The sequence below is a fragment of the Giraffa tippelskirchi genome, chromosome 10, assembly GCF_054371585.1.
Source record: "Giraffa tippelskirchi isolate mGirTip1 chromosome 10, T2T-mGirTip1v1.2.pri, whole genome shotgun sequence".
Lineage (NCBI taxonomy): Eukaryota > Metazoa > Chordata > Mammalia > Artiodactyla > Giraffidae > Giraffa > Giraffa tippelskirchi.
In genome coordinates, this window is record NC_137284.1 from 79,085,825 (window position 1) to 79,098,641 (window position 12,817).

Consider the following 12,817-nt stretch of genomic DNA (forward strand, 5'->3'; position numbering starts at 1 on the left):
TGACATATTGGCATACTTATTGTGGGTTTTGTTTTGTTTTTCAGTCAGCTATTTTGATCTTCCAGTCTGTTTCACCTTTCCTATTTCTGACTTTCATTTGGGAATCAACTTTTTCTTTTTATAGGAGAAGGAGGAATTGCTTTCACACATTTAGGTTGGTGACTTATATTTAAAGAGACTGATATCTCTATAAATCTTATATATTCATCGTTTTAGTTACAGACAATGAGAAGTTATTCAAAGAGTTTCATGACCATGGCGGCGTTTCTTTCAGGTAGTTCTAATGAACTGACATTTATTTCTAGTTTAAATTTTTGAAGAGCTGTATAAACAGAGCTAATAAAAGACACGGAAGCTTATTTAGTGATAGAGAAAATTATCAAAAAGAAGACAATACAGTTCCAAATGAAAACTATTTGTAGAATCTCTTCTTTAATCTATCATTGTCTATTCTATTACTGATATAGTTAAGACTAATCGCCTTTTTTCTTCTCAATTTTACAGAGTTAATTGTGAGTTGGAGGCAACCTTGCTGAAGATGAAGAATATACATTAGAGGAGGAGATTTTTTTCTTTCACGTCTTGATTGCTTGGTGACTTGCCTCTAGGTACCATTTTTCAGTTGAGTTTGTTTGGTTCCTCAGAAATGGTTTTTACAATCTCAAGAAAATCTATGTCCCAGAAATTGAGTTTACTCTTGCTTGTATTTGGACTCCTTTGGGGATTGATGTTACTGCACTATATTTTTCAACGACCAAGACATCAAAGCAGTGTCAAGTTACGTGAGCAGATACTAGATTTAAGCAAAAAATATGTTAAAGCCCTAGCAGAGGAAAATAAGAACACAATGGATGTCGAGAATGGTGCTTCTATGGCAGGATATGGTAAGATAACCATAGAATATTCCTGGTTTTTTTCCTCTTCATCCTGTCCCCATTTAATGATAATCATGAAGATCCAACTCACTACTTCATGCACAGGTGTTCACAAAGTAATTTTGTCTTGACTTTTTATTATGAAAAATTTCAAATGTACCGAAAAATAGAAACCTGATAAATACCCAAATAATCTATCACCTAGGTTTTAACATTTCTAACATCTTGCAATATTTGCTTTGTCCAATTTTTGGAAAATATTTAAATTATAAAAATTGTGGCATTTTACTGCTAGATATTTCTGTATGTATCCCTAATATAATGTCTTTTTCCTGTATAATCAGTACTGTTGTCATCCCTAGTTCATATTTGCATTTTTCCTGATTGTCACTTTACTGCTGCTGCTTTGCCACTTCAATTGTGTCCAACTCTGTGCAAACCCCATGGACTGTAGCCCGCCAGGCTCCTCTGTCCATGGGATTCTCCAGGCAAAAACATTGGAGTGGGTTGCCATTTCCTGCTCCAGGGGTTTCACATTACTATGGATCATCAATTGCATAACATCTGTGAATTCCTAAGAAGCAGCATTTGCCAGTGTCTCCAGTGTTGCTCCTTGCCATTCTCCTTTTCACATTCCACTTGCTTCTGTGTTTTAAGTTCCTTATGTGTCGTGTTCTCTCTTGCCTTTAAGACTTAAGGAGAAGAGCTAGCTAGATCACAGTGTGTGTATATGAATGTGTGGACTATTTCAATATTTTTTGAATTAAAATTATACGTGTATGTATTTAAACAAGCAAACGTGTTATGATTGTGAAAGGGCAGTTTTTACCACCTCCAACAGCCCTCAAATTTCCCATTCCTTAAGAGTCAGCCATTTATAATGATTTAATCTGGTGTATTTGGTGATTACATCCATGCCTCTAAATAGCATGTTCTATGAGCTACTTCTTGACTTTTTCACTTACAGGAATTATCTGTTTACGTCTCACTACAAGGTGAGAGTTCAACTTTCTTTCTTACTCCAAATTGCATCTCACCCACCCTAGGCTACTTTAACACACACACACGTGCTTCCTGGCCCATCATAATTTTGGTTGGCACTGTATTCAGTGTTTGCATTATTATGACTGTGTTGGTGGCATTTATTAATATTACTGAGCCATATAATACATTATGGTTACTTTTCCTTTTCTGTACAACTGTATTTCCCCCTGGAAATAAAATTTATAAGGATCAATTCTTATTTCTTTGCCTAGTTCTCTATCCCCATAGCCATTTAAATCTCCTTCAGTATATTCAGACACATTAGGTGTTTCACCACTTTTTTCTTGAGTAAAATCTTTCCCAGAGCCTTTGGATTTGCTCTGGCCTGGACTGTTTCCTCTCTAGGCTTCAGTCCTGAATTGTTCTAGGATCTCACTCCACTGTCATCCTGTGGGTGCACTTTCCCTCTGTCGTGTTGGATCTCCTGTATCCTAGAATCCTGTGATTTCCCCTTTATTGGTTAAGCTTTCATTTTGGGAGAACAGACCCACTGGGAATTTTCTCAGAAAGCTAGAAAAGGAGGTCAAAGTCCTTGCATATCTGAAAAAAAATTTTTTTTTTGCTACCCTCTATCTTCATGCTTAACTGACAGTTTTGGTACTAGTTTGGAAACAGTTTCCCTCTGATTTTAAAGGCTTTGTTCTTTTTTTTTTCCTTCTTAGCTTCCATTGTCCCTTTGGGAATCTAATGCTGTTCTGTTTCTTCAATCTTTATATGTGACTTATTTTTGGATGCTTATAAGATTTTTGTTGTTTTGAAATTTCTTTTAAAAAATTTATTGAAGTATAGTTGATTTACAATGTTGTGATAATTTCTTCTATAAAGTGATTCTGTTATATCAGCATTTGGGCCCTCTGAACTGGCCCTCTAATTCCCCTTTATTTACTTTCCTAGTTTCCACCTCTTTGTCTTTTTGCTTTATTTGTTGAAGTTTTTCCTCAGCTGTATTTTCAGTTCTATATGGAATTTTTCATTTTGTCTCTTTCATTTTTAACTGCTAAGAGCTCCTTTTTTGTTATTTCCATAAGGTTATTAGTGATAACTTTTCTGAAGTGTTCCTAAAGAGTGAGACACTAAAACCTTGATGGGAAATGCTGAGTTGCTGAGTGGTGTTCACTCAGATGATCTGACTGCGTCATTTGTTTGGGAATAACCTTAATATTTACAATGACTTCTGATTACTAACTACCTGTAGTTCGGCCAAATTTCACAGGTTAAGGGCATAATCCTTCACAATACTGCCCTTACTTGAGACACCAGCCATAAGTTTGGGTGTCCCCAGGTCATCTCCACTTTTTTTCCAGCTTTCTACAAGTTCCAGGGTTCCCACTATCCTCTCAGGTTTATAATGCATGAGATCAGTTCATGGAACTCACTGAAAGCACTATACTTACTATTTTATTACAGCTGAATGAAAATCAGAATCAGCCAAAGGGAGAGACAAACAAGGCAGGTCTGTGAGGATTCCAGGTGTGAAGTTTCTGTGGTTTTCTTCCTATGAAATCAGAACACATTGCCCTCCTGGCATGTCAGCATGTGTCAGTATGAAGAGTATTGCCAGTGAGGTGAGCCCACTGAAACTTTGGTGTCCAGAGTTCTTATTGATGTTTCATTGTGGAGGTATGATTGATTGAGTCATTAGCCACATGGTTGAGCTCAATTTTCCAGTCTCCCTCACCTCTCCCCTACTAGAAAGCCCTAACCCTTTAATCACAAGATGGGTCTTTCTGTATGGCTTGCCCCCATTCTGAGTCATCTCGGCACACACCATCTAGGGGCGCACCAAGAGTCCCAGTTTAACACATTATTGACCTGGGGTGGTTTTTGCAGAAACTAATGCCTCTGGTGCTAATCCGTCTCTGCTCAATAATATGTTAATATCAAGTGCAGTTCCTTGGGCCCACCATGAATAACAAAGACAATCAGCCAGGAACTTCCTGGGTTTCAGAGTCTGCCTCCCAGGATCCTGGGACCAAGGCCAGCTAACTTTTTCTTTCCCTTTTTAAAAAATAATTAACGAATTGATTTTTGGCTGTGCTGGGTCTTTTGGTGCTGTGCATGGGCTTCTGTAGTTGCGTCACCTGGGCTCAGAAGTTGTGGTGCACAGGCTTAACTGCCTTGCTGCTGCATGTGGAATCCTCTCGGACCAGGAATAGAACCTGTATCCCCTGTACTGGGAGGTGGGTTCCTAACTACTGGACCACCTAAGAAGTGCCCCAGTTTTTTTATTATAGTATCAGTGTCTGTTCATGGCAAATAGATGGGGAAACAATGGAAACAGTGAGAGACTATTTTTTGGGGTTCCAAAATCACTGCAGATGGTGACTGCAGCCATGAAATTAAAAGACGCTTGCTCCTTGGAAGAAAAGCTATGACCAACCTAGACAACATACTGAAAAGAGACATTACTTTGCCAACAAAGGTCTATCTAGTCGAAGATATGGTTTTTCTTGGAGAAGGAAATGGCAACCCACTCCAGTACTCTTGTCTGGAAAATCCCATGGACGGAGGAGCCTGGTAGGCTACAGTCCATGGTGCCGCAAAGAGTTGGACACGACGGAGCGACTTCACTTTCACTTTCAAGCGTTGGAGAAGGAAATGGCAGCCCTCTCCAGTATTCTTGCCTGGAGAATCCCAGGGACAGAGGAGCCTGGTGGGCTGCCGTCTATGGGGTTGCATAGAGTCGGACACGACTGAAGCAACTTAGCAGCAGCAGCAGCATGGTTTTTCCAGTAGTCATGTATGGATGTGAGAGTTGGACTATAAAGAAAGCTGAGCGCCAAAGAATTGATGCTTTTGAACTATGGTGTTGGAGAAGGCTCTTGAGAGTCCTTTGGACAACAAGGAGATCAAACTAGTCCATCCTAAAGGAGATCAGTCCTGAATATTCATTGGAAGGACTGATGCTGAAGCTGAAAGTCCAATACTTTGGCCACCTAATATGAAGAACTGACTCATTTGAAAAAGACCCTGATGCTGGGAAAGATTGAAGGTGGGAGGAGAAGGGGATGACAGAGGATGAGATGGTTGGATGGCATCAGCAACTCTATGGACATGAGTTTGAGCAAGCTCCAGGAGTTGGTGATGGACAGGGAAGCCTGGCGTGCTGCAGTCCATGGGGTTGCAAAGAGTCGGGCAGGACTGGGCGACTGAACTGAATATCAGTATGTTTAGGTCTTTTCTCTTGAGCTGGTCAGACTCCATAGAGAAGGGCTTCCAATCTCTTCCAACACTTGCAGGACATCTATGCCTCCAAGTGTTCTGGGAGTGAACACTTGTTCTCTAAGCCAGGGGAAAAGGGTGTGGTGGGAGGAGTGGCCTCAGTACTCACTATGTGAACTCTCACTTCCTCCTCTAGTTTTCAGTGTGGTGTTCAGGCCTTCAGCTGTTTTACTGGCTTCCAAACATACCTCTCAGATTTGCTGCAGTGGTGGAGGGGCCATTGCCCAGTTTGGAGTGGTAGAGAAAATTTAGCCATCAGATTTCTTTATAAATCAGTTTTTATCCAGTTTTTGGTTCCTTTTTTACTCCTATTTTCATTAGTACCTGATACAGCAATTTCTGGGCCATTTGGGCTGCGTTTCTATGGAGAAAAATGAATTGCTGTTTGTTTTTTCTTGTTTTTTTCAATTGTTTTTTGGTTTCTGTTTTAAGATCCAACTTTTTCAGGTATGCTGAGTCAGTTAGCTAGGACACAAAGTAGCCATTCCTCCCCTGTGGGTGCCTGCTCTGTTGTGTCCAACTTTTTGTGACCCCATGGACTGTAGCCCACCAGGCTCCTCTGTCCATGAAATTCTCCAGGCAAGAATACTGGAGTGGCTTGCCATGCCCTTCTCCAGGGGATCTTCGCGACCCAGGGATCGAACCTGCGTCTCTTGTGTCTCCTGCATTGGCAGGCAGGTTCTTTACCACTGACGCCACCTGGGAAGCCCCAGGTCTCATCCATCTGCTTTCCAGCTTCTGGAATTTTGTTGCTGTTGTCTCCTTTCTTGTTATCTTTGGCCTCATTCATGTATGCATAAAAAATGAGAGTGAAAAAAAATCACCTTTACTGTTTTGATGGAGTATCTAAAGTCAGCAAAGGTTTAAGTGCCTTTATTGAGTTTAACCATTTTTATCTGGGAATGCCCTGGACACTGTTTTTTATTCTCCTCTTTATGATGATTTTTATGAAGTGATGAGGGTTAGTCTGGATTGGCTCTTGAGAATCAAATATGGTTGACTAGAGATGGAGTTGGTATAAACTGAGATGGTGGTACTAGTGGCAGTTGCAGATTAAATGTTACATTGTTTTGCATTCTGTTTAGTCCAAGGACATGGATAGAAATGTGAAGAAGCAATTCTTTTGGAACAAGAGAAGTACTTGAAAAAAAATTTCTCTGCTTGAGCAGAATAACTGATATTTTTAAAGGTAGCTGTTCTGTGCTATGCTGCGTAGTTGTATATAACAACTCAGTTTTAAGAGCAAAATGAGACTCATATACACATGGTATCTTTTAAACTATATTTTAAAATATATGGTGGAGCTAGTTCAATGTCAGTGAATATGTACCTGGATTATTTAATGGCCACATGGTATTTAACCAGTGATCCGAAATGTTTTTTTACTTATTTCTGGTTATAAAAAAATAGAAGCATTCAAATATTACAGAAGTATACACCATAGATAAGTAAAAGAGCAGAGAGAGAGAATGTCAATTAATTTGGCATATATTTGGAGCAGCAGACTTTTTCTTTTTTTCAGACTTTTTCTTATAGGGCTAAATGGTAAGTATTTTCAGCTTTGTGGGTCATTTGGTCTTCTTTTCAGTAAATGAGCATGGCTATGTTCCAGTAAAACTTTTTTACAAAGACAGATAACCAACCAGCTCTAGTTTGCAGACGTATTATCCAGCGCATTTTGGACAAAAATGGGATTGTTCTATATATATATTAGTTTGCAACTTTCTTGTTTTCACTTAATTATAGACACCTTTCCATGTTATTACAGATAGTCTGTTTCATCCTTTTTAGTGACTTAATATTGTTTCATTTTAAAAGGTTCCTTTTTTCCCTGCTTATTCTGTAGTAATGGATAATTTGTTGCTAACCTTGTATGTTGGATTTAGTGCTGTGATATGTGTGTGTATATGAAATATATGTGTGAATCATATATGTGTGGGTACTTTACGTTTGTGTGACTGTTTCAGCAGGATGGATTTCCTCAACATGGAATTTTTTTGGCTAAGGGTATGCATGATTGCAGCCATGAAATTAAAAGACGCTTACTCCTTGGAAGGAAAGTTATGACCAACCTAGATAGCATATTTAAAAGCAGAGACATTACTCTGCCAACAAAGGTCTGTCTAGTCAAGGCTATAGTTTTTCCAGTAGTCATGTATGGATGTGAGAGTTGGACGGTGAAGAAAGCTGAGCGCCGAAGAATTGATGCTTTTGAACTGTGGTGTTGGAGAAGACTCTTCAGAGTCCCTTGGACTGCAAGAAGATCCAACCAGTCCATCCTAAAGGAAATCAGTCCTGAATATTCATTGGAAGGACTGATGTTGAAGCTGAAACTCCAATACTTTGGCCACCTCATGCAAAGAGTTGACTCATTGGAAAAGACCCTAATGCTGGGAAGGATTGAGGGCAGGAAGAGAAGGGGACAACAGAGGATGAGATGGTTGGATGGCATCACCGACTCAATGGACATGGGTTTGGGTAAACTCCGGTAGTTGGTGATGCACAGGGAGGCCTGGCCTGCTGTGATTCATGGGGTCGCAAAGAGTCGGATATGACTGAGCGACTGAACTGAACTGATGCATGTTAAATTCAACAGACACGTGTCAAGTTGCCCTCCAGGGTTGGGCTGCCAGTGTGCATTCCTGTCTCCATTCTCCCACCACTGGAGAAGTGCCAGTTTCTCCACACTGCACCAGTTCTGTCTACTTTTAAATAGCATCTAATTGTTTGCTTTTGCATTTCTTTGTTTACAGGAGAGGTTGGAAGATTTTCTAGTTTGTTGGCTATTTGTATTTCTTACACATACAAGAGGGACTATTTTGTATCCTTTGTCAGTTTTTCTGCAGGAAAATTACTTATTTGACTGATTTTTTAATAAAGACAGTCACACTGTCAGTATATGTAACATATGGTTTTGCACTGATTCATCAGTTGTCTAATAACTTGGTATATTGTTTTTAAAAATTTATATGGTAAAACATGTCTATCATCTTTTATGGTTTAGTTATATGCTTAAATTTTTTTTTCTAAAACTTACATTGTAATATATTGCAGTTTTTTTTTTTTTTTTTACATTTATGTCTGTAATATGGGCTTCCCAGGTTGTGCTAGTGGTAAAGAATCTGCCTGCCAGTGCAGGAGATGTAGGAGATTCAGGTTCAGTCCCTGGGTTAAGAAGATCCCCTGGAGGAGGAAATGGCAACCCACTCCAGTATTCTTGCCTGGAAAATTCATGAACAGAAGAGCCTGGCAGGCTACAGTCCACGAGGTCGCAAAGACTCAGACAAAACTCAGCAACCAAGCACACACACACACATCTGTAATACAGGTGAGATTTCTGGTGCAAGCAATAAGAGATGCTGGTTCTTTTTTGCAGACTAGGTAGCCAGTTATTTCAGTTTCATTATTTGAATTCTATCCTTGCATCACTAATCTGGAATGGCAATATAAATTACAGTAAGATGGGAATTTCGTGAGTTCTAGTGAACTGGAACTTTCAGCCATTGATAGAAAGCATTTAACCTCTTGTTGCTACCATATAAAAAGGCTAGTCAGTCAAAATAATATTTATTGCATGGTCTTCCCTTGAGCTATATAATGTGATTTTCCCGGTTGGCAAGCAAAACACAAGCTAATATATTTTTTTAAATGTTGGTCTACAGTGAATTGTTACTATTGCAAAAGCCATGGACAGATCAGTTCAGCTTTAAGATTACTGTCTGTAAATTTTGAGGAGTAACTTGTACTTTCTTTTTAAGATATCATCATTTCTTTCTAAGGTATCTTAAAAAGATATCTTAAGAATATTGCTTAACATTCTTAGTTTTCTCTAAGAAAAAAAAACTTATGTTTCTTCCCATGTAACATTTTTTTGGATTCTGTGATTTGTGCAGAGCAGTGAATTTGGGGTTATTGTTCTGATGCCCAGTGACTGTTAGAGAACATTTGCAGTTGACCTGTGGTTTCCTACACCTGAATATACAGCAACACATCTTTTATCACCTCAGGCTTTTCCACTCAAAGTCTGACCTTACTTTCTTTTAAGAGTTTTGGTTTTACTATCTATCATTGTTGCTGAAAAATGGACTCCACAAATATTTTCAGAGAATTGGGGAACAGTTTAGTGTTGATATTTAAATGCTATTCTGAGAATTAAGAACTGTCAACCAGGCACAGACAAAGACAAAACAAGCAAAACCCCAACAGAAGCCTGTTCTTTGTAGCCAAAGAGGGGCAGCCTAGCAAGATAAAAACTTTTAGACAGTAAAGCATTCTTCTCTAGCCAGACACCACAGAAGAAAGTTACCACTATACCACCCACGTATCAAAGGCCAAATGAGAAGCACAGACTCCCACCCTTGTGAGGCTATAACAGAGCATCCAGACTCCCCCTACACCACATGGAGACCACATGGGGAGCCAGAACTTCTACCCTTACACAGTAATGAGGTGCTCAACTCCCTCCCTCAGGGGTGATGTCAGAGGAGTGGAGAGTGAGGACTTCCACCATCGCCCAGTGGTAAGGAGCAGTCCCCATCACAATGTCAGTACACAGTATGTGGCGGTGGGGAGGTGGGGCAGACCTGGAACACCTACCTCTATCCAGCAGTGACAAAGAGCTCACCACCTTCAGATGGCAGTGGAGGCTAAGCGGGAACCTAGACTTTTGCCTCCACCTGGCAGTAACAAGGTGACACCCCTCTACCCTGCCACAGTGGTATCAGAGAATACTACTTAACATAGGAGGTTTAAATAAGATCCAGACTTTCATAATAAGATATGTAAATATCCTGGTTACAAATATAAATCAGTTGTCACACCAAGAACCAGGGAAATCTTAAACTGAATGAAGAAAGATAACTAATGACTGATGTTAGAATTATCTGAAAAAGATTTTAAGGCAGTCAGGATTAAATGTTTCAGTGAGGAATTAATGAGCACAAAGAACAGAATGAAAGACAGCAAGACTCAACAGGGCAACAGAAAGTCTTAGGAGAAAAATAGAGCATATGAAGAAAAACTAAATGGAAATTTTTGGACTGAAAAATACAGTGACTGAAATGAAAAGTATGAGTTAGCAGATTGACTCAAAAGTAGAAAGGAGAGAACAGAAGATAGAATCAGTGAACTGAAATGTAGAATGATGTAACTACCCAACCTGAACAACAGAGAGAAAATAGACTTAAAAAAAATTCCAGCGCATTAGGGACCTGTAGGATTATAACAAAAGATGTAACTTTTGTGGAAGAAGAGAATGAGGGCAGAGCTGGAAAAGTAGTTCAAAAAATTCATGACCAAAAACTTTCCAAATTTTTCAAGAGACACAGACCTCAGATTCAAGAAGCTCAGTGAACCCCAAGTATGATTAGTCAAAAAAGTCCGTGCCAAGATACTTCATAAGTAAGCTTCTGAAAACTTGAAAGGGCAACTTGGGAAACATAACATTTGGGCTTACCTGGTGACCCTAGGATTCTGGGCTGTCACTGTGGTGGCCTGGCTTGAATCCCTGGTCAAGGACAATCCCACAAACTGTATGATGTGGCAAAAAAAAAAAAAAAAAATGTTTTCAAAAGCACCTAGAGAATAACAACACTTACAATGAGAAGACAATTCAAATGACAGTGGATTTCTCATCAGAAACCATCAAGACTAGAAATAAGTGGCATATATATGTATATATATATTTAATTGGAGGATAATTGCTTTACAATGTTGTGTTGGTTTCTGGCATATTTTGTTTTAAATGCTTAAAGAAAAGAACTCTTAATCCAGAATTCTATATCCAGTGAAAATATCCTTTAGGAATTAAGGGAAATCAAAGGTATTTCTTAGATGAAGGAAAAGAGTTCGTTACCAGCAAACTGACACTAAGAAATGGCTAAAGAAGTTCTTTCAATGGAAAAGAAATGATAAAAATAGAGGAAACTTGGAACAATCAGGAAGGAAAGAAAAATGCAGTACATAAAAATAAGGGTAGGTCACTAGGTTCTTTTTCTTCTTGATTTTTCTAAACTGAAGCAAAAATTGTTGAAGTTGAAGGAAAAATTATAACACTACTTGCTGTGATTCTAAATTTATGTAGAGGAAATATTTAAGGAAGTATCTTATAAATGAAGTAGTTGGTGAAAGGATGGCATATTCAGATTTTTAAATCTGAATAAAACAAACCAAGGAGAGGGAGAGATGGACTTTAAGAAATTCTCTGCTTATGCAGTTGTGGAGCCTGGAAAGTCCAAAATCTTCAGGGCAGGCTGAAAATTCTAGCAAGAACTGATGTTTAGGTCCTGAGTCTGAAGGCAGTCAGTCTGGGGACAAAATTCTTCCTGTTCCAGAAACCTTAGTCTTTTCTTAAGGTCTTCAGCTTACTAATGAAGTATACCCACATTATGGTGAGTAATTACATTACTGAAAGTCTACTGGTTTAAATGCTGTGCTAAGTTGCTTCAGCCATGTCTGACTCTTTGTGACCCTAGGGACTGTAGCTTGCCAGGCTCCTTTGTCCATGGGATTCTCAGGAAATAATACTACAGTGGGTTGCCATGCCCTCCTCCAGGGGATCTTACTGACCCAGGGATCAAACCTGAGTATCCTGTGGCTTCCGTATTGCAAGTGGATTCTTTACTGCTGAGCCTTGCTAATCCCATCTAAAAAGTATTTTTGCAGCAATATCCAGACTGGTAGATTTGTCTACATACCATAGCCTAGCCAAATTGACACAAAGTGAACCGTCACAGATGATGGTTGTTGTTCAGTTGCTCAGTTGTGTCCTACTCTTTGCAACCCCATGGACTGCAGCACGCCAGGCTTCCCTGTTCTTCACCTGTTTGAGCAATCTCCTGGAGCTTGCTCAAACTCAGGTCCATTGAGTTGGTGATGCCATCCAACTATCTCATCCTCTGTTGCTTCTTTCACCTTCTGCCTTCAATCTTTCCCAGCATCAGGATCATTTCCAGTGAGTCAGCTTTTCCTATCAGGTGGCCAAAGTATTGGAGTTCCAGCTTCAGCATCAGTCCTTCCAGTGAATATTCAGGATTGATTTCCTTTAGGATTGACTGGTTTGATCTTCTTTTAGTCCAAAGAACTCTCAAGAGTCTTCTCCAACACCATAGTTTGAAAGCATCAGTTCTTCAGCACTCAGCCTTCTTGTGGTCCAACTCTCACATCCATACATGACTACAGGAAAAACGGTATCTTGGACTCTATGGACCTTTGTTAGCAAAGTAATGTCTCTGCTTTTTAATATGCTAAGTTTGTCATAGCTTTCCTTCCAAGGAGCAAGCGTCTTTTAATTTCATGGCTGCAGTCACCATCCACAGTGATTTTGTAGCCCAAGAAAATCAAGTTTGTCACTGTTTCCATTGTCTCCCTATCTATTTTGCCATGAAGTGATGGGACCAGATGTCATGATCTTAGTTTTTTGAATGTTGACTTTTAAGGCAACTTTTTCTCTCTCCTCTTTCACCTTAATCAAGAGGCTTTTTAGTTCCTCTTCACTTTCTGCTATAAAGGTGGTGTCATCTACATATCTGAAGTTATTGATATTTCTCCCTGAAATCTTGATTCCAGCTTGTGCATCATCCAGCCGGGCATTCACATGATATACTCTGCATATAAGTTAAATAAGCAGGATGACAGTATACGGCCTTGATGTACTCCTTTTCCAATTTTGGATCAGT

The 12,817-nt window shown here is 39.4% G+C and overlaps 1 protein-coding gene across 2 annotated transcripts in view; it reads left to right on the forward strand.

Annotated features, from left to right (window-relative positions):
- The window catches only part of CCDC126 (coiled-coil domain containing 126), an 86,032-nt gene that overhangs the window by 60,674 nt on the left and 12,541 nt on the right, over positions 1-12,817 (forward strand). For both annotated transcript variants that reach the window (XM_081536463.1, XM_081536462.1), the window contains one exon: positions 505-884. In XM_081536463.1, the coding sequence (XP_081392589.1) occupies positions 647-884 (238 nt within the window). In that variant the 5' untranslated portion in view covers positions 505-646. The remainder of the gene's footprint in view (positions 1-504; positions 885-12,817) is intronic.